General features: G+C 34.0%; 1 protein-coding gene across 4 annotated transcripts; it reads right to left on the bottom strand.

Annotated features, from left to right (window-relative positions):
• Window positions 1-3,516: 3,516 nt before the first annotated feature.
• LOC123520803 (BTB/POZ domain-containing protein 17-like) lies at window positions 3,517-19,461 on the bottom strand. Of its 4 annotated transcripts, none has more exons than XM_045283416.1 (12): window positions 19,311-19,434; window positions 15,887-15,993; window positions 15,439-15,557; window positions 14,962-15,139; window positions 14,400-14,540; window positions 13,917-14,096; window positions 12,596-12,852; window positions 10,671-10,878; window positions 9,937-10,066; window positions 9,375-9,604; window positions 8,841-9,104; window positions 3,517-5,352 (listed from the first exon to the last, which is right to left on the bottom strand). In XM_045283416.1, the coding sequence occupies exons 4-12, from the start codon at window positions 15,103-15,105 to the stop codon at window positions 5,251-5,253; spliced, it is 1,656 nt and encodes a 551-aa protein (XP_045139351.1). In that variant the 5' UTR covers window positions 15,106-15,139; window positions 15,439-15,557; window positions 15,887-15,993; window positions 19,311-19,434; the 3' UTR covers window positions 3,517-5,250. The 4 variants fall into 4 exon arrangements, with proteins under 4 accessions (XP_045139351.1, XP_045139352.1, XP_045139349.1 ...); XM_045283417.1 differs by having other exon boundaries at window positions 19,337-19,395; XM_045283414.1 differs by lacking the exon at window positions 15,887-15,993 and having other exon boundaries at window positions 19,311-19,461.
• Between the last annotated feature and the right edge of the window lie 58 nt (window positions 19,462-19,519).

Raw genomic sequence — 19,519 nt, 5'->3', positions numbered from 1 at the left:
ACATCCCATAGTACTCATTGAGTACAAAAAGGTTATCAGTTAACTGATAATTATTGTTTTTAGGGAATTGCTGCATTCAAGAGAGCTAGTAGGTACTGGTAATGTCAGGCAAGCCCATCTTTATGAAAGGAGATGAAACATTAATTATAGACCTGCCAACTTATCTTTAATTGCAAATATAAATGCTGCAGACAGTAACTTTGAGAAGCATTAAGGAGTATTTATACAAGCCCAACTTGATAAACCAGTCATTGCATTGCTTCACAATGAAATCTTGTCTTGTTAATTAGTTGAGCTTATATGGTAAAGTTTACCAGGCAGCAGATAATAGGCATACTTATGACATCCTGTAACTGGACTTTGGCAACATCTTCTACAGGTACCCCATGAAAGACTTGAGAAAAGCTAGGTTACATTGGATAGATGGTAAGGTGTTAGACAAGATAAAGTCACGGCTGTGACAGGTAACAGAGCAAAAATTTTAATGGCAATTGTCTTTCTGAAGCACAGAACATCTTACAGCAGGGGCATTTCTTGGGACTGAAAACATTGGGAGCTGAGGCCATACCCTTATAGAGAAATCTAGGGGATCCTTCCCAGTAAAAAAAAAAACTCTATTTCTGTCCTTTCTTTAGCCTTATGGTGACTTCAAAATGTGTCAAAATTAAATTATATTATATTGATAGAAATAGGATGATGTACATATAGGCGTCGAAGCGTCATCCTGTGTTGCATTCACTGAAAATGGGAAACTCCAACTTCTTTATGCTTTAGTGGCTTGTTAATATACAGTTCTGTTATATTTCTTCTGAAGTTGAATTATCTAGGGCTAAATAAAAAACATCTGCAGCTAAAGCCCCAGATGCCCAGGCCAGGCAATTCCACTGTCTTACAGTGTTGTCTGAGTGGAAAAGAAGTGAGCTTTTTTTTAGTTTCTGGCTTTATAAACTCATCCTTTGACTTTTCAGAATATGTCATTTACCTTATATGAGAAATTGAGTTGAACTACTATTTAATATGTGCTACAACTTAATTTCAACCTGGGTGTGGCTTACCTCACAATTAGGTTAGGCTTTGATGCCAAGATCTTGCTAAGCTAAAATTAATGGACATACAGATGGCAAATGCACCTTAGAAATAATAAATGCCAAGTACTTAGGGTAGGTAGAAGAAATCCACACTGTAGATACATATTTAAGCATGTTAATTAAGTTCAGAGAATGGAAAAGTTAAAGGAATTATAGTTAGCTCTGTTCTCCATCTAAGAAAACAATAGAAAAAAAAATGGCATTAGGATTTATTTTTGGAATGTAAAAAGTACAAGTCCTGAAGTAATTGAAGTAATATCAAAGTAATTAAACTTGTATTTCATCTAGATCAATGGTTTTTAACCTCTTTATTATCACGTCCTCTATAGGAATTTGTCCTTCCCTCCATGTCCCCCGTTGCATCTATAATACAATTTCCTCCTACATTTTAAAGAAAAAGGCAAAACTTTTGCATTTCTCATGAACTCATTACTTGACCATGCTCTCATTAAGAGAATGAAAAATATAATTAAAGAAAGTCCTGCTTTTTTGCAAGGGATCCCACCCCACTTAGAAATTACTGACACCCCATCCTTGGGTTAAGAATGCCTGATCTAGATTAAATTGTGTCTTTCTGGTGCCCATATTATTGGAAGGCAATAGATCTATGAGAACCAGTACAAAGAAGAATGACTAAGAGAATATAAGGATGCTCAAGCAGTATAGGGGATTTGACAAGGTGTACATAAACAAAATTTTCAAGATCAGTGATCAGGATAGAACAAGAAATATGTGGTCAACCTTGAAAAGTTCAATTTAAAAAAAGGGATGGGAAAAATTCTTATTTAAATAAAGTGGTCAGTGAATGGAATGGCCACAGTAATCAGGTTGTTAGTTACTGGGGTAACTTTGAAAAAATTCACAAATTTGTGGATGGTGATATGTAGAAATAAGTAGGTATGTTACATACAGACAATGCCATATGTATGAGTGATGGCTTCATGCAACTTCCTTTAGTTTGTCATATTCTAAAGCCAACATACATGAGCATATAAGTTTTAAATCTTTGAAGATCATGACAATTACAGTAGACACCCACCCAAATGATGCCACAGCAATGGCATCATAATGTCTTCTTTCTTTTCATCATATATGCCTTCCAGCAAAATTTATATATATATATATATATATATATATATATATATATATATATATATATATATATATATATATATATATATATATATATATATATATATATGCACACACATGTAAGTGGGCATTATTGCAATAAAAATTGCAATAAACTATCATGACAATGATAACAGGTTATCAGTTACCCAATAACTATATCTCCCTTGTTATTGATACAACAGTATTGCCAATACATTTGGCTGCAAATAAGTAATAATTAACAATTTTAGCTTTTTTGACATGCACAGGTTTTTTTTTTTCTTACTTAAAACAAAACCTATCATTAATGAAGACACAAGACAAACACTGATGTTAAAGTTCTTTCTAAGATTTTTTTGAAGTTTACTAAGATGAAGATAAAAACAAAGATTTGTATTTATCAATTTTCTTTTGCCTAAAACATCAATACTGTTATCTGTTGTATCAGATTTTTTTTATTTATCAATAATATATATTGGGCAATAAATTTGAAGCCAGTTATCAGTTCCAATGTCTATTGTAATATACTGTATATATATATATATATATATATATATATATATATATATATATATATATATATATATATATATATATATATATATATATATATATATATATATACAGTATATTACAATAGAATAATAACTGGTTCAATTTATTGCTATATATATAATTGATAAATAAAAAAAATCTGATACTACAGATACTGTTATCTGTAGCATCAGATTTTTTATTTATCAATTATATATATTGGGCAATAAATTTGAAGCCAGTTATCAGTTATAAGTTCCAATGTCTATTGTAATATACTGTGTGTGTGTGTATATATATATATATATATATATATATATATATATATATATATATATATATATATATATATATATATATATATATATATATATATATATATATATATATATATATATATATATATATATATATATATATATATATATATATATATATATATATATATATATATATATATATATATATATATATATATATATATATATATATATATATATATATATATATATATATATATATATATATATATATATATATATATATATATATATATATATATATATATATATATATATATATATATATATATATATATATATATATATATATATATATATATATATATATATATATATATATATATATATATATATATATATATATATATATATATATATATATATATATATATATAAATCATCAGGTTTTCAAGAACCTTGTCCAAAATTTATTTAATTATTGTAATACTTACAATAGCATAAGGTAAGGAAATAGTTAATGACTATTAGATTTCAATTTTATCACAAGAAGCCAGCAATTTTATCAACAGTCTCATGCTATATCATACAATGCTAGGGGACAGCATTATATTTACAGTTTCAAAAGCTTTGAAATATCAATATGATACAATAAATGTTGTACTTTCATAAAAAATACAAGGTTAACTAAACTTTTTCATATTCTGAGTTTGACATGTCACATGCCCAAAAATCATTCCTGGTTTTCTTTATAACAAACATTTCCCACTGCAAAGAAGTTGTGTAGCTTTGTCATCAAATTTACAAAAATAGCTGCATTTCTCCTGGGTTGCAAGTGAAAAAAATAAACAAACTTTCAAAACACAGAGTAGAAATATATATAATACATAAATACACCATCTAAATTTTGCATCACAGCAAAGAATTGGTCTCACTTACTATACTGTATTCATGGCAGCATGGTAGACAAGATTGCTACAACTCCTATCTATCTCCTTCCCCCCATGAATGCATGCATGGAAATGGCTGACGTGGAGATATACAGTTTGATCTAGCTTTTAAAATCCCCTTTGGCGACCAATATAGGCAAGCAATAGTAATGTTTACACACAAACACACACACACACACACACACACACACACACACACACACACACACACACACACACAACACACACACACACACACACACACACACACACACACACACACACATTCTGGGGCCATATCTACATAATCATTGTCAGGTCTCACAGAATTCCTGACCACCACTTCTCTGACTGTCCTAAAGTTCACAATATGTCAACTTTAAATATATACAATGATATAAGTTCTTGACATGATTTTCTTTAACCTAAATTATTTTGACATCATATTACTACTTTTGGGAATAGTTAGATACTGTATCCAAGCAAAAGAAACATGATAAGTAAAAGATTATGCCTTACAGCTCGATACATGCAGTCTGCATGGAATAAGTTTTGTTCGAGTTTGGGAAAGCTGATCATACACTCCTGACAATTATTTATAATACATTATTGCTTCAAAGAAGGACATTATTTAGTCATCATTACTGATATTTATTGTTAAATAAAAAACGAAAATGGTTGGGGATCATGTTATGGTACACACAGCCATGTTATCATGATGTTGACAAGAGTTAAGACAGTCAATGGCAGCACTATAACAGGGTGAACCCTTTCTTAGCACTTATGAATGACATCACAAGGTTAGAGCCTGTCATAGACTTATGTCTAAAATGCACCATTTTGTCCTACTATGACTGACTTCATTAGCTATGACGGTTTGTAGAATACGGCCTCAGGGTTCTCCATTCTATTATGCCACTCCCTTGCTAGCTACTATCTTTAATCATTCATAATATAAAAATGTTGCCAATAAAGTCTGAAGGGTGAGATTAAAATTACCTTTCATCATCAGTGGGAGGTTTCTTCTATTCTTCTCTACAATGCTACCACAATATGACTTTAGATGCTGAAAACTGAACATACATTAAATATGGAAGGTATTTCCATTGTCAACAATTTTCATCAATGATGAATCAGAATCAAGCCACTAAAATGTACTGCAACCAGGAATACTTAAGACATATAACCATCTGGAAAAAAGTATGTTTTGTAAAAATTCTTCATACAAGATAATATTCAGAAGCACTGCACTGACAGACATCACAATAAACACATCATAACTCACACAATTAAAGAAATGGTGGGTCTATTCTGGATGAAGTATCATCAAGTAATTCCAGGAGCACCCAGCTTAGGATCACTTAGAGGGCTTATGACTATGTGGATCTTGAGTGAGTCACATGGCTCTTGCAGGTATCTTTTCCTTTCCTGACAAAAGAAAAGAGAAAAAAAAAGAGAGTAAAATTAGTTGTCATATAAATTATGAATAACATGAAAATTATGAAAATTAAAAGTAAAATCAATCTGTATCAAAATATACAGAATTGACAAATGATATACAGGCAAACCCCGCTTAACGAAGGGGTTACATTCCTAAAAAACCCTTCGTTAAGCGAAACTTCGTTAAGCGAACTGATTATAACAAGTTTAACCCCTGACTTGAACTTCTATTGAGAGTAAACAAAGCAAGAGTGCATCATAGTAGTACAGTGAAAGGTTTGATGAAAGTAAAAATTATGAAGTTAAACATTTAGACAGTTTAATTTAAGTCATCATAATGTACACTAATGTATGTATGTACATAACTTTATAATGTTGATGATCTTAAATTTATGAAGGGAGGGAGAGTGAAATGGGAAAGACACTAACCAGCAACCTGTGGAATGTAAACAAAGGGCGCATCATTGTATCACATAAAAAACTTATGTACCACATTTCCACAAGGCTTTCCATTTTATCCATTGTAGAGTCACGAGTTCAGGTGGTTCTTTTAGCTTGCAAGGAAGATACGGTCTCACCAACATTTTTAATAGAGTCTGCTGACTTGAAAATAGTAGAGACAGTAGATGGAGTCAAGATGGTGGTGAGCAATATTATTATACTAAAACTCATCCGTACCTACCCATAGGGCGTTGGCCATGTCTGCCGTGAGACTATGCCAAATCTCTAATAAAAACAAACTACTCACTGTCCTGTAATCATAGCATTATCAACAAAAAACGTTCTCAGAACATTCAGAAATCTTAATTAAGTGGTAGATGATATAAATAATTGTCATATACGAAAATAAATTAAGCTAGTTCATGTGTGATGTGTCATATCAGGTCAGGCGACGTTGCCACTCACGACCCAGGTGGAAATTCCTGGGGAGGTTGGCGGATGTGAGTCAGGTCGCCACGCACGTGTCGCTTCACTCTTCCTCTGGTCACCACTATGGAAGGACCCCCTGACGCTTCCCCGTCATACACTGTCTTGTGCAGCCAGACCAAGGGATTCATATTCCGCCTTACTAGATATTTCTTGCAAGAGAAAGCAAATCGGGCAACACTCTTACCTTCAACTCAAGCAAGGAACCACTCAATATATTACTCTGTGTTTCTACTCGTATGTGCACTTATTTGACAAACATGTAAATGACTTGTCTCATTTTCATGTACTGTATATAACCAGAATCTTTATTGCATTTAATGTACTATATAGCTGCATAGATATTTGGGTCTCTTCTGACTTCTTTTAGTGAAGTAGAGAACAATCATCACTCCGTTTTCTTTGAAGAAGGTACTGGTAAAGCAGTGGCAACGTCGCACCCATGAGGAGCCACACCTTGTGGGTAGGTACGGATGAGTTCTACTATAGTTTTCTCGCCTCTCTCGTGCCCGTGAATACTATCCAGCTTCACTTCGAGAGTAAGAGACTTCCTGGTCTTCTTAGCAACACTAGGCGACATTGCAGGGCGTTTTGGTGGTAAGTTGAGCAAGGGAAGATGAGCTGCTGCTGACGCTGTTATTGTTTTGAACAGGGGAAGTGAGTGGTGCGTGTTTTGTCCACGAGAGGCGCTGGCGTATTCAAAAGCCTGTCAGCTTGTGTGATACGGCTGTGCTTTCAAACTTGGAAAAAATTACCTGGATAAAACTTTGTTAAAGCGAGTTTGGTGTTCGTTAAACAGATGGTAGTAAAATAAAACCTTCATTGTAGCGAAATTTTGTTGTGTGAACCTTCGTTAAGCGGGGGTTGCCTGTACTACATATGCAAACAGATTATCAAAATGATGGATTAAAAAAGAGAGAAGTCATAAAAGATAGTGAATGGATATGTGAAGAGCTATTATGAACTTCAAATCATTTACATAATATATAGAGAAAGGAGCATGTAGTTTAAAACTCCACCACAGATGTAGTTTTACGAAGTATGAATTGGATAAAATTAATATACGAATAAGATTTTACAAATGACAAGAGGAATCAAGTACAAGGATCAGAGAAGCTAATATGTGACAGCAGTGATGGGAAGGAAGAATGGCATATAAGGTTTGAAGAGGACGAGAGCAGCACAGTACTAGTGTGATATGGATACAAAATGGAAATGAAAAATTATGTAATGTATCAAGAGATTTCTAATACAGGTCTGGGAAAAGAGACTGAGGAAGCAGTACAATAATGAAAAAGGAGCAGTGTAAGAAATAATATAAGCACAAAACACATGACCTAACAAAGTTACAAAGCAAAATAAATCACGAGGAAGACTGTGAAAGAAGGTGACATGCCACATGTGGAAAAGAATGATCACTGACTTTTTTGCCCATATACTAAAGCAAGTTCTGCTTGATATTTTGCTTATCTTATGAGGAGTTCATGTACAAAATTAATTGTAAATCAAGGTACTACTGTATAAATGTGTATATCCAATTCATGGGTGTGTCCAGTGGGAAATATCACTAACTATAGTTGTGGTTTCCAGATTTACCATGTATCAATATTCAACAAAAAAAAATAGTCTATTGCATATCGTATATTTTTGGATATTCTGCTGTCATGTACCAAGATAGTAAAATAACTTAAGTATTTTCTAAAGGCTTTGATAGTAGAAGTAAGGTTAGGCACATGCAATGTTTCCTTTATACCATCTATATTCCCAGGACAAAAGCTATTTGTACTTCAATTGACAAAACTCAGTCAGTATGATCATTCTTCTAGGTAGAAGAAACCATGAACATACAATACCCCCTTGAAAGAGCTTAGTTTCATAACTTAGAAATCAAAGTCTGATTATGAGATTGTCTCTTGCCATCCAAACAATAACAAACTGATCCTCATCATAAATATTTTCAGCATAATGGACACCTAACAATGTTAGAAAATGAACAGTGGCCATCCAGAGAATTTTTTTCTAATTCTACGAGAATATCATGTTCAGGCTTATGGCAAGACACAGCTTAGGGACATGGTACTGCAATATCCTCAAACTATTTTGGTTTAAGCTGCAAATTTTCCTTTTTCTAATAAAAGGAAACTTAACAAAAATTGCCCTGCACTTTGATAGTGAGTTATCAAAGTCTCTAAAGAGAGCTTGTTAAACCAGGTGACTATATTTTGATCTGTAAAATTGTTAGTCGTATAAACTCAAGTAACTATCAATAAATTACATAGTACGATAGCAACAGAAAAATACTGGAAGGAATGAAAGCATTATAAATCAATGGATACATCATAGTATAGTATTTTGAGATGACTACTGTGTTCTGCAAGACAATGCTGATCAACTTCTGAATTAAATCAGCCGGCAAACACTAAAATATTGATATTTCATGATATCCCCCACTCTACTTACTAGATCACTCAAAGCTAAATCAAGTTACCTTAAGATTGAAAACAAAATATAAGACAACATTCCCAAGAATAAGAGCTGCTTATACTCACTGGAGGATCATTCAAGTTGTCAAAGGGGAGAATGTCATCCAGATTCAATAAGTTGTCATCAGCAGAAAATATATAATTAGTAGACACCACATTAACTATGTACTCGATCCCTTCTTGTACTGCAAACACTAGTACTGCCACTCTGACTCTTGCATATTCCACATCCTTTGCTGTGACTGCCAGTCTGACAGTCCTTAGCACAGCTTCAGGCACCTCAACCGTTCCTTGCCACACAATCAAGTAAAACTTCCGAAACCAAACACCCTGGAGAAAGATAGATAACATATTATAAGAAGAAAAAATCTAATAAAAAATTTGTTGAGATATCAATAAAAAGCTACTTGACATCCAGTTGATCATGTAATTTAGAAATTAACTTAGTTTACACTCTGATGATTGTTGGACAAGAGTAAAATCAAATAATGTAAAGTAAGATGCAAGAAACATCCTTGCCGGACTACAAATAGGCTAGAATAACTGAAAAGACAATGATAATATGACATGAAATTCTATATCTCAAATAGGAAAACTTACCTTTGGATAAAGCTCAACTATCCACTCCAGCTGTGTGTCACAGTCCAGCTCTGAGGCAGATGCTGGCGTTGAGAAAACAAGAGTTCTAGTATGATATGCAGGGAGGCCTGGCAAGTTGTCCACAGTGAGGCTTGCACTCCATTGCTCTGCTGTGTATAGTCGTGGGGTGAACAAAAGACGATTGGAAGGCTCAGGATCTCTAATTATCTCTTTCACACGATCCCACTGGCCTGTAAGTGATGAATATTAAATACAGAAATTATAGTGGAATGTTTTCTATGTAAAGGAATTACAAAAAAACAGAGACCTTAAAAATAGGAGGCAATGCATTAAGTACAAAAAAATCCATGAACTCTTATTACCTATGCTAAAATAATGATGCTAAAACAGCTTGTGGGAGAAAAAGAATCTGTGATGGAACACAAATAAATTGTGCATATTCCAACAAAGACAAAATTATGAATGAAGTTCCCATTGTGAACCCTTTAAATACTTGTCATGGCAAATAAATGTCAGTATATTTATTTATAACTAAATCATCATTATTGAAAGACTTGCATACCTGAGTGAAATGACATTCCAATGGCCATACGTGTGACAAAAAATTCTTTGTACTTGATGGTCAGTGGCACCAACAACAAGTCTGCCAACTGTCTTGGAGTCATCATTGGGAATCGGACAAACTTCATCACCTATTGGTTTTATAAGAAATAAATTATTATCATAATATTTTGGTTAACCCTTTTGTAAGGAAGAAAGATTACAAGGCATAAAAGATAACAATTTTAACTATTATACTAACCAGCATAATAAATTCACCATACAATTCCAGTGGCATTCAAGACAAATTCTGGACAAAAACAACTGCTTAGTTTCCCTCTATCAACAAAACAAATTGGTGACTGACTGATAATCTGAATATGCTAATGAGATAAAAATGCAAAAAGTTATGGGCTTAAAATATTCCTTCAATATTGAGGAGCTGGTGCCTCAAAAAAAGTCACTTGATTTAGAAGAATTTGTAGAGTGCAAATCCAACACAAACATCTTTTTTTCATCCCTCTCTTTACAATTCTTTTTACACAAGATTTTACATACTTCAGCATTTGCAGACAACTATATAATTTTACTGATGACTGCATCATTTTTAACTGTAACAAAATCCATCTCTAACTGCCTGCAGGACCATTACCAGCACCTCCATGTTTGTGGCTGACTTGGCTTTCAATTGTTATGCCTCAGAACCATAAAGAACATCCCCATAAAATACAAATTCAAAAAGTAAGGAACACTGACCTCATATGTTAACCATTCCATGCGATCAACAGAATCAAAGGAACTTGTGCTAGAGTCACGCCTAAGATGAAGTTTACAACACGATACACCACTTGAAGTTGTTCCAGGGATGTAAGATGCAAGACCTGTGGGTGGCTCCCCTGGAGTGGTCACAGGAGATGGACTCATGAGTTTCTCTGCCTGCTGATGTAGCCAGGATACAACAATACTGTGGGAAAAGATGTGTACAGCTAATTAACCTCATGCACAATACACTAAACCAATAAGAATGGGTTTCACACACTATAGAAAAGCCTGTGACTCAACACAATCTCTGGAAGTTGCCAATGCACACAAGAGATAAGAAATAGAACATCATATGAAGGAAGTGAACAATAACTACTGGGAAACTCTACCACTATAAAGATTTATCAGATCATTACAACAGAATGAAAATAATTTTAGATTTGTCAGATATTGTTATTCTAATGAGAGAATTTACAAATGAATATGAACAAAATCTATAAAAAGGCTTGAAATTAACCTGTAAATTGTGACATATATCATATGATGAACAGTATGTGACTATGATTTCCATCATATGATGTGAAGGCCAAATATATGTAGATTTGGTAGTCTATATTTCACTCCTATATGTCTAGATATAATGTTCAGCAACTCAGGGTGAGTCTGCATTCTCTACCTTATTGTAAATAAGTAGTTGTGTCTTGATGTTACCATTAAAGAAACTTGCATTACCTATAGTACACATATGAAAATAGATGGTCATAAATTATAACTAAATTTCCGACTGTTTATTATCATAGTGTTCAATACTTTATCTATACATTCTCCTTCCCACTGCAACTATCCATCCATCAGCTCCCTCACCATCACAACAACTATCTACCAGCTCACTGAAAGACTCACTTACTACTCACTACTGAATATATTCAAGTGACAAACTGTATAATCTCACTACACATCAACACCTGAACTAATACATAAAATGAAATCAGATTTGGTTTTCCTATACTTTTCCATCCAATCTTTAATTTCATAATAAGAATTATTTTTATCACTTTTTTATGCTAATAATTCTGCAACAAGTACATGGCCAACAAAATCCTAATACACAGCAAAAGAATAAGCACTAGTCTTAATCACAACAGGAAATCAAGGGAATAAGAAAAATGAAATGTTATTTTGGGGGATTAACAAACCAGAGCTTGTAACCTCCACTATCATCAAAGAGAAGGATTGTGCATTCTGCAAGTTATACTATATGGATTTTGCATTGCTTAAAGAAAATAGAAAATAATATTTGGTATAACAGCAAGAGATAAGAAGAGCAAATCAAGAATTTGGAGACAAACTAAAGTTGAAGATATCTTGACTGCAATTAAGTGAAAAGTAGATGTGGTTAAGATGTGTAATTTGTTAAGCATAAAACAAATTAACTATCAATGTAACTAAAGACTGACAGATGGCAAAGCAGAGAACTAGATGGAAAGATAAGGTCAGCAGTTTTGCTGGACAACCAGGAATAAAAAGGGTGAGGGCAGAAATGAGACGCAGTGGAATTGTAGAGGGTAATAATGATGCTATATATCATACTTGGGTCAAGTAACTCAGATGGTACAATTGTATATTTCTTTTCAATAACGAATATGAGCCTACTGCAGGCCAAGGGCTTGCCTAATGGTTACACTAAAGTGTCATGTCATACACACAACACTGAACAGTATTTTGAAAGGGCTGCCAGCTGGATTGTTTTATTGCAAAATAAAAGCTCATCAGCTTACATCCTGCATTTGTTCTGTACCACAGGAAAAGGAAAGTGTCAATTGAGACCTCCGAACCTACGAACCAGGTCAACAATGATCATATTACTAGCTATATCTTATTGGAATAAATTTCTTACAAATCATGTCCAAGAAACTTACTTGTAAAGAGTCATCTCATCATGCACTACTACATCATTTTCTGACAGCACAGTAGTCAGAAGCTCTAGATCACAAGATGCAAAGTCTTCATGTGTTGCCACTTGCTCTAAATTCCACTTGAAGTGATTCAAGCACACTGAAGAAATATCCGAGTGGCCACACGTGAGGGTGTACTGTAGCCACGCAATCAAGTAGTTTTGCTGTGATGCTGACACTATATTCAATTTCATGTATTTGATGCATGTTTCTATTAAATCCTGAAAGACAAAAATTGTGATTTAAAATCAGTGTCAGATAAACTTAAAATATAATTAGTTATTACTTTAATGGATTCAATGTCAAAGATTCTTAATCTTTTGAACCATGGATTTTCTTCCATCAGCTTAAACAGTGAACTCTCCAGCCACTGAAACCAAATCGCACAGTCTGATTTATATGTCAATTATTTTTAAGGTTCACTATCATGAAGAGAATGAGCATAAATTCCTTGAATGCAAGCAAAAAGATGTAATAAACCCAATAACCACAACAGTTTGTCCTTGTGGTGCAGTCATTTAACCATACAGACTAAGAGACACAATGTATAAAATGCATTTGCTTTTTTCCTGTACATATCACTGTAAATTAATGGAAAAGATTAATTGTAGAACTGGGAATGTTTCTCATTATTTTTGGTTTTCTGCAATGGGAAAAAAAGCATTGGGAAAAAAGAAAGTACATACTTCTTAAACTAAATAATTGGGTCAATGAATATGCATAAATGCAGGATGATAAATAACAAAACTTAAATGTACATCAAAGGTGACAGCTATACAATGCATTTTCTTTTTTCTTTTTTTTCCTAAGTTGTTAAATACAGGTACAGGTACACTTGATATTGCTAGTCTGGAAGTTTATAGGCTCAAGATATTTTACTAACTCATCAAACTCACACCAAAAGTAAATATTTTCAAGGTTTTGTGAAACTAAAAAGTAGCTAAAAAAAAGCTACTATTCAAATTTTGATTTTTTAAATAATCATCTCTAAAGATTTTGAGTGACAATACTCAAAATAAGAAAAAAGCAAAAGTTTCATATTGGAGTTAGTTCTTTATATTGTAGTGCAGCTGAGTCAACAACCTATCCAGCATTACTTCACATTATTTTTATCTTGCCCTACATTATTTTCTTTTCAACTCTACCTAATGTTCCTTAGGTGTCACTATTTCCAAACAAGATGGCTATGACAGAAGAGCCTTCAGTTTCCTTATCTAAACATTCATTCCTTGAGTTTTGTGAACTTTCCCTTACTGATAGCAACTATTTCATAAAATAAACTCACCTTAACATTATATTTATCAGCTAGAGCTAATATTGGTAGGACGGTGGTATGTGACACCTTTAGGCGACCAGTGTAGAGATAGCGCAAGAAAAGCTCAAACACTTCCACACATTCTGTAGCCTCTTGGAGCACTATTCTTTGTTCTCTACTTTCATTCCAACGGGGATTCATCAACATAACCTGTCAGAGGAATGTAATGGATAATACTAATGTATTATGCATGTTGACCATCAATTTGAAGGACAATTACATAAATACAGTACATAGAAATAAAGGACATGCTGGTGCAAAATAAGTGTCTAAATTTACTTAAGTATTTACTTACATATTCATTCATAAACTATAATAACTGCACAACTTCACTATTTTTGCTTTCACAAATCTGCTCTTAATATTTTTCATGTTCAAAAGGTCATCTCTCAAATCAAATACCCAAAAACCTCTCAAGGAGAAACATATAAATAGAGCTGCTTCTTAATTCACCTGGAAGACATCCGAGGAGGCGCACAGAATGAGGCGATGGGCAGGAAACTCTCTCTCGCCCACCACCAGCACTATGTCACTCATCAGCCGTTCAGCATACAGTCCAGCAATCTTCTCCAAAACACTCCCAGAGTTATCTATCTGGAAAGAGCACTGATTTATTATACAACACAATACCTTCAAATATCTGAATAACACTACTAACATTCCATAATCCTTGCATTCTTCTGTCATATTTTACTTGCATGCAATCTTCATTAGTTTTTTCCATCTTCCAGGAGTAGGCCATACAGCATATATGCTAGAGGCTGATCCACTGTGTACTCTTTACAGAAGAGGGAAATGATATACTTAAATTATGGTGATCAGAACTGGGTGACAATCCAGATATAAAGAGAAAAGTTTTCATCTTTTCACATTTATACCAAACAAATAATCCTTTTGTTTTTTTATATATGCCAAAAGAAGTATTTAAAAGTTATATTGTCTGAACCATAATTGAGATATGAAAATAAGCAATTTAGAAATTTTGAATCTACATAAAAAGAAAAAAAATACTTACTTGACACTGTGATGTATTATAGCCATGCATGGGATTTGTGCCTCCATGGTTAGCCCCTCTGGAATCAGCTTTCCTAGATGGAGAGCTACGGCCCTGCTCATTTTCATCATTTGCACCAAACATGTTTGAAATGCGAGCAAACATGGCACTCTGTTAAACTCTGCTGTGACGAATATATCTGAAATTTTAACCAAAATTAAAAAAGAAAGGTACACACACACACACACCTCTCTCTCTCTCTCTCTCTCTCTCTCTCTCTCTCTCTCTCTCTCTCTCTATATATATATATATATATATATATATATATATATATATATATATATATATATATATATATATATATATATATATATAATCATTTACACCAGCAATAGTATTTCAAGCAATGAATAGTTATGTGTTAAAAGAAAAGAATAAGAAAGGAAAAGAGATTAAAGAAAAATAAAAGGAAGCCACGACAAAACATAAACAACAAACCTTAATGTTGGTGATGTGTTGTAGCCTGGAAGGCTGGAGTCCTACATGAATAGCTGCACAGCAGAATTTGTTGTACAGAATCCATTCTTTGTTGAGTTTAGTATGGTGACATCACATAACTGGAAATTATTCACTAATGTCAATTACACTTGCCTTATTAATGATAAAAACATTTTCAAAGAAAATTATATATATATATTTCACAACCCATATTGAACATGTTTCTCCAAACAGACAAGTACCATCAACTCTCAAAGAAAATTAAACAACGTGATGATTTGAAATTATGCCTAGTCATACACAGCAGCTTTGTAAACAGTGCTACTATAATGTTGTTGTTTTTTCCCAGATTAATCAGCCCATTCCACACTGATCACACTCAAAAGATGGAGGAGAGCAAGCCAGTCATGACACAATAAGGGTGCAGGGATATCAAGAAGGCACTTACACTTGTTGATTGTGACGGCATAGAGAAGGAAGGAAAATCAAATACTCAGAAACATATTGGAGTTGAAGACAATTGGAAGGAGACCAGTGGGGAGACTGAAGAAAATTCTGGACGAGTGTGGAAAAGACATAAGGAAAATCATCAGTGAAGAAATTATCTATAATCACAAAGTGGAAAGAGATACACAAGTTGTTCAACCACATCAAGAATAAGATATGACAATGATATCATGTATCAACAAAATATGGACAAAGGGTTACATTATCTTGGTACATGACTGTCTCACTAAATTGAGCCAGACACAATCATACATTCAAAATTCTAAATGTAATTAATTTAAAAAAAGGAATTCTCATTAATATGAAGATTAATTTGGTCTAACCTTCTAATGGGGCCTCTGTCTCTCATGACCCCGATCAAATTACAGAACATTACCAAGCAAACCAACTGGTTGTTTTCCACTCTATGTGTTAGTGGCATCCACGGTATTATCAGGTGAACTGAATTGGACAGCCTAAATGCTACAACACAATACAATCTAATTCTTATAACTGTTTAAATAACTTAATATTCCAAAGCCACATCAAACTCAATATAAAGGTATGTACATCTTGCTTCTGACATCTATCTGAGGCACACATCTCAAGACTGGGTAATGAAGCAAATTATCCTATAAGTTACATTGTCTCTATTAGCAATCTTAACCACAAAGTATTCTTGAATTACTAGTAAAATTCTCAAAAACTCCATCCTCTTTACTTCCAAATTACAGTATTCCATCTTAATAGATTTATATGTGTCTCAAATCATCAAGATAGTTAGTTTCCAACAAAACATTACCTGAACTCTAGAAAACTATGTAATTTTGCTCACATGCTGCACAAAGTCCTATTGCCACAATAATTTCTGGCACTGTCCCAATATAAACATTTCTCCAGCTCTCCTTGTTTCCCAGCTCCCCTCTTTCATGCAGCTTATTTGATGTCACAAATATCAAGCCATGCTATTGGTCAACAACTCACATGAACACATGCTCCTCCTATTCCCTTATTCATTATCATTCTCATTTCCATTTCCCCTTATTCCCTTATTCAGTATCCTCTTCCCCTATTCATTATCCATTTTCTGCCTGTTGTTTTGTTACCATTTCCTCCTATTCCCTTATTTTTTACCATATTCTTATTCCCATTTCCTACTATTCCCTTATCGATTATCATTCTCATAACCATTTCCTCCTATTCCCTTATTTGTTATCCCCTTCCCCTATTCATTATCCATTTTCTTTCTAACTGCTGTTTTATTATTATTTCCTCTATTCCCGGCACTATCATAGTATAGACATCCTATCGCTTACCTCCCAGTGGCTAGGCTTGGGTGATCCTATCAGTCACCAGATATACACTTTTGCCAATCTGGTGAAAGAACTCTACCCCAACCTCTCTCTCTCTCTCTCTCTCTCTCTCTCTCTCTCTCTCTCTCTCTCTCTCTCCCCTCCAATTTAATCAAAGACTGTAATCATGACTTCTAAATTCACAGTACAGCATCGTAATCATGATATTCTGATAAGGGAAAAGACCAAAAATGCTAGATCTCGATGCCGTTAACAAATATATACATGTATATATATATATATATATATATATATATATATATATATATATATATATGTGTGTGTGGAGAGAGAGAGAGAGAGAGAGAGAGAGAGAGAGAGAGAGAGAGAGAGAGAGAGAGAGAGAGAGAGAGAGAGAGAGAGAGAGAGAGAGAGAGAGAGAGAGAGGTTGTGGGAGAGTTCTTTCACTAGATTGGCAAAATTGTATATCTGGCTAAGGTCCGGCAACTGCTTTCATCCCCAAACCGCACCAGCTGAGAGGTAACATAACATAACATAACATAACATAAATAATAGGATAACAAAGGGCCACCAGGGCCCATCTAGGTTATCCTGTATCAGTCGCACAACGACCTCGTCATCAGTACTTAAAGATACACTTACAAGTACACAATACATTATATACTAATTCTAAATATTTGGCCCATTAACAGGGCTAAGTCCTGCAGCGAATTCCTCTACAATCTGTGATCCCCATACATGGGGATCATGTCTTGTTTTAACTATAGTAAATTTCTTATAAAAACTATCATGCAGTGCTATACATAATTATAAATCTAATAAATTTAAGTGCTTATCTAATCTGTTTTCAAACATTGTCAAACTAGTGCTATTTACAACCCTCTCTGGCAATGCATTCCAGAAGTCTACCACCCTATGACTAAAGAAATATTTTCTTATATTTAACCTGCACCCTTGCTTTCTAATCTCCCTGCCATGATTTCTAGTCCTACTTCCCTCCTCTAAGGTAAAGAAAGATCTCACATCTATGTAGTTTGTATCTGAGAACATTTTAAATAACTCTATCATATCCCCTCTTATACATCTCCTCTCAAATGAAAACATGTTTAATTCCTTTAATCTATCTCTCTATACTCCAGGTGCTTTAATGCTGGTATCATCCTAGTTGCTCTTCTCTGAATTGCTTCTAACATGTTGATATCCTGCCTATAATGGGGTGACCAGGCCTGTATGCAATACTCTAAATGGGGAAAGTGATGAGATATCTATACAATGGTAATGCATTTTTAATTCCATTCCATCCATTAATCATATCTTTTCTCTCTTTCCCTTGTTGGCCAACAGCATGGCTTCATATATGTGACGTCAAATTAGCTGTGTGAAAGAGCTGCGAAGGGGGAGTCTTGAAATGAGGCAAGCTGTGGGGAACATCTACCCAATTTCCATGCAATTGCACAATTAGGAATATTTCAAAATTAAATTAAACCTGACATAACAATCCTCCTGCCTTAGGGGTTTCCTCCCTGGACCCTCCAAACATTCACTAGTTAAAATTACAGTACATCAATTACTCTGAAGAACAGCATCTACGTTATGAAATGAGTAAAGCAGTAAATTTTTAGTGATCCAGTATAGTTTCTCAAGCACCATTGAAATATCTATCATATATTGCAAATATGACAATAACAGTAAATAAATCACAAAATGTACAACAATCTAAATACTGAGCCAGATGATGAAACTGAAAAAAATAATACCACTTAAGTATGTCCAAGTGTCAACATTTCACTAGTTAATGTAGGTGCAAGTGTACTTGGCACAGTTGGTATGTGCAATATTCACATTTATCTTAAGACTAAAGCAAGAACCTAAAATATCACTGAAAAAGAGGTGCTTTCCACTAAAATCGATGCCTATAACATAAAATTCATACAGCTGAAATATGTGGCCTTCTCGTTTACCTCCTGCCCACCTGAGGAGTATCAACTCTGATCTCTTCATCATATTTATTTACTGACCGACCTACCATATCTGTCTATAATGTTGCTATCCCTACTCATTCGCATGACTCACTAAAGGTAGCCAGATGCCAGACTCACACAGCGCCCTGCCACAGTCGCCAGTCCAGCAGCCCGTCACTTCTGTTTACCAGCGCCAATGTTTACGGTTTGGTTTACGGCGCCGCGGCAGGCAGGAGGAAACATTCGTCTGCCTGGCGTGATCTAATGGCAAAATATCTTACTCGCGCCAATCAATGTCATAAAAGATCATTTAGATAGCAC

This window comes from Portunus trituberculatus, chromosome 47 (assembly GCF_017591435.1).
Source record: "Portunus trituberculatus isolate SZX2019 chromosome 47, ASM1759143v1, whole genome shotgun sequence".
Taxonomy (NCBI): domain Eukaryota; kingdom Metazoa; phylum Arthropoda; class Malacostraca; order Decapoda; family Portunidae; genus Portunus; species Portunus trituberculatus.
Note: the sequence above shows the minus strand (reverse complement) of the source record. Positions and strands in the feature narration are given on the sequence as shown.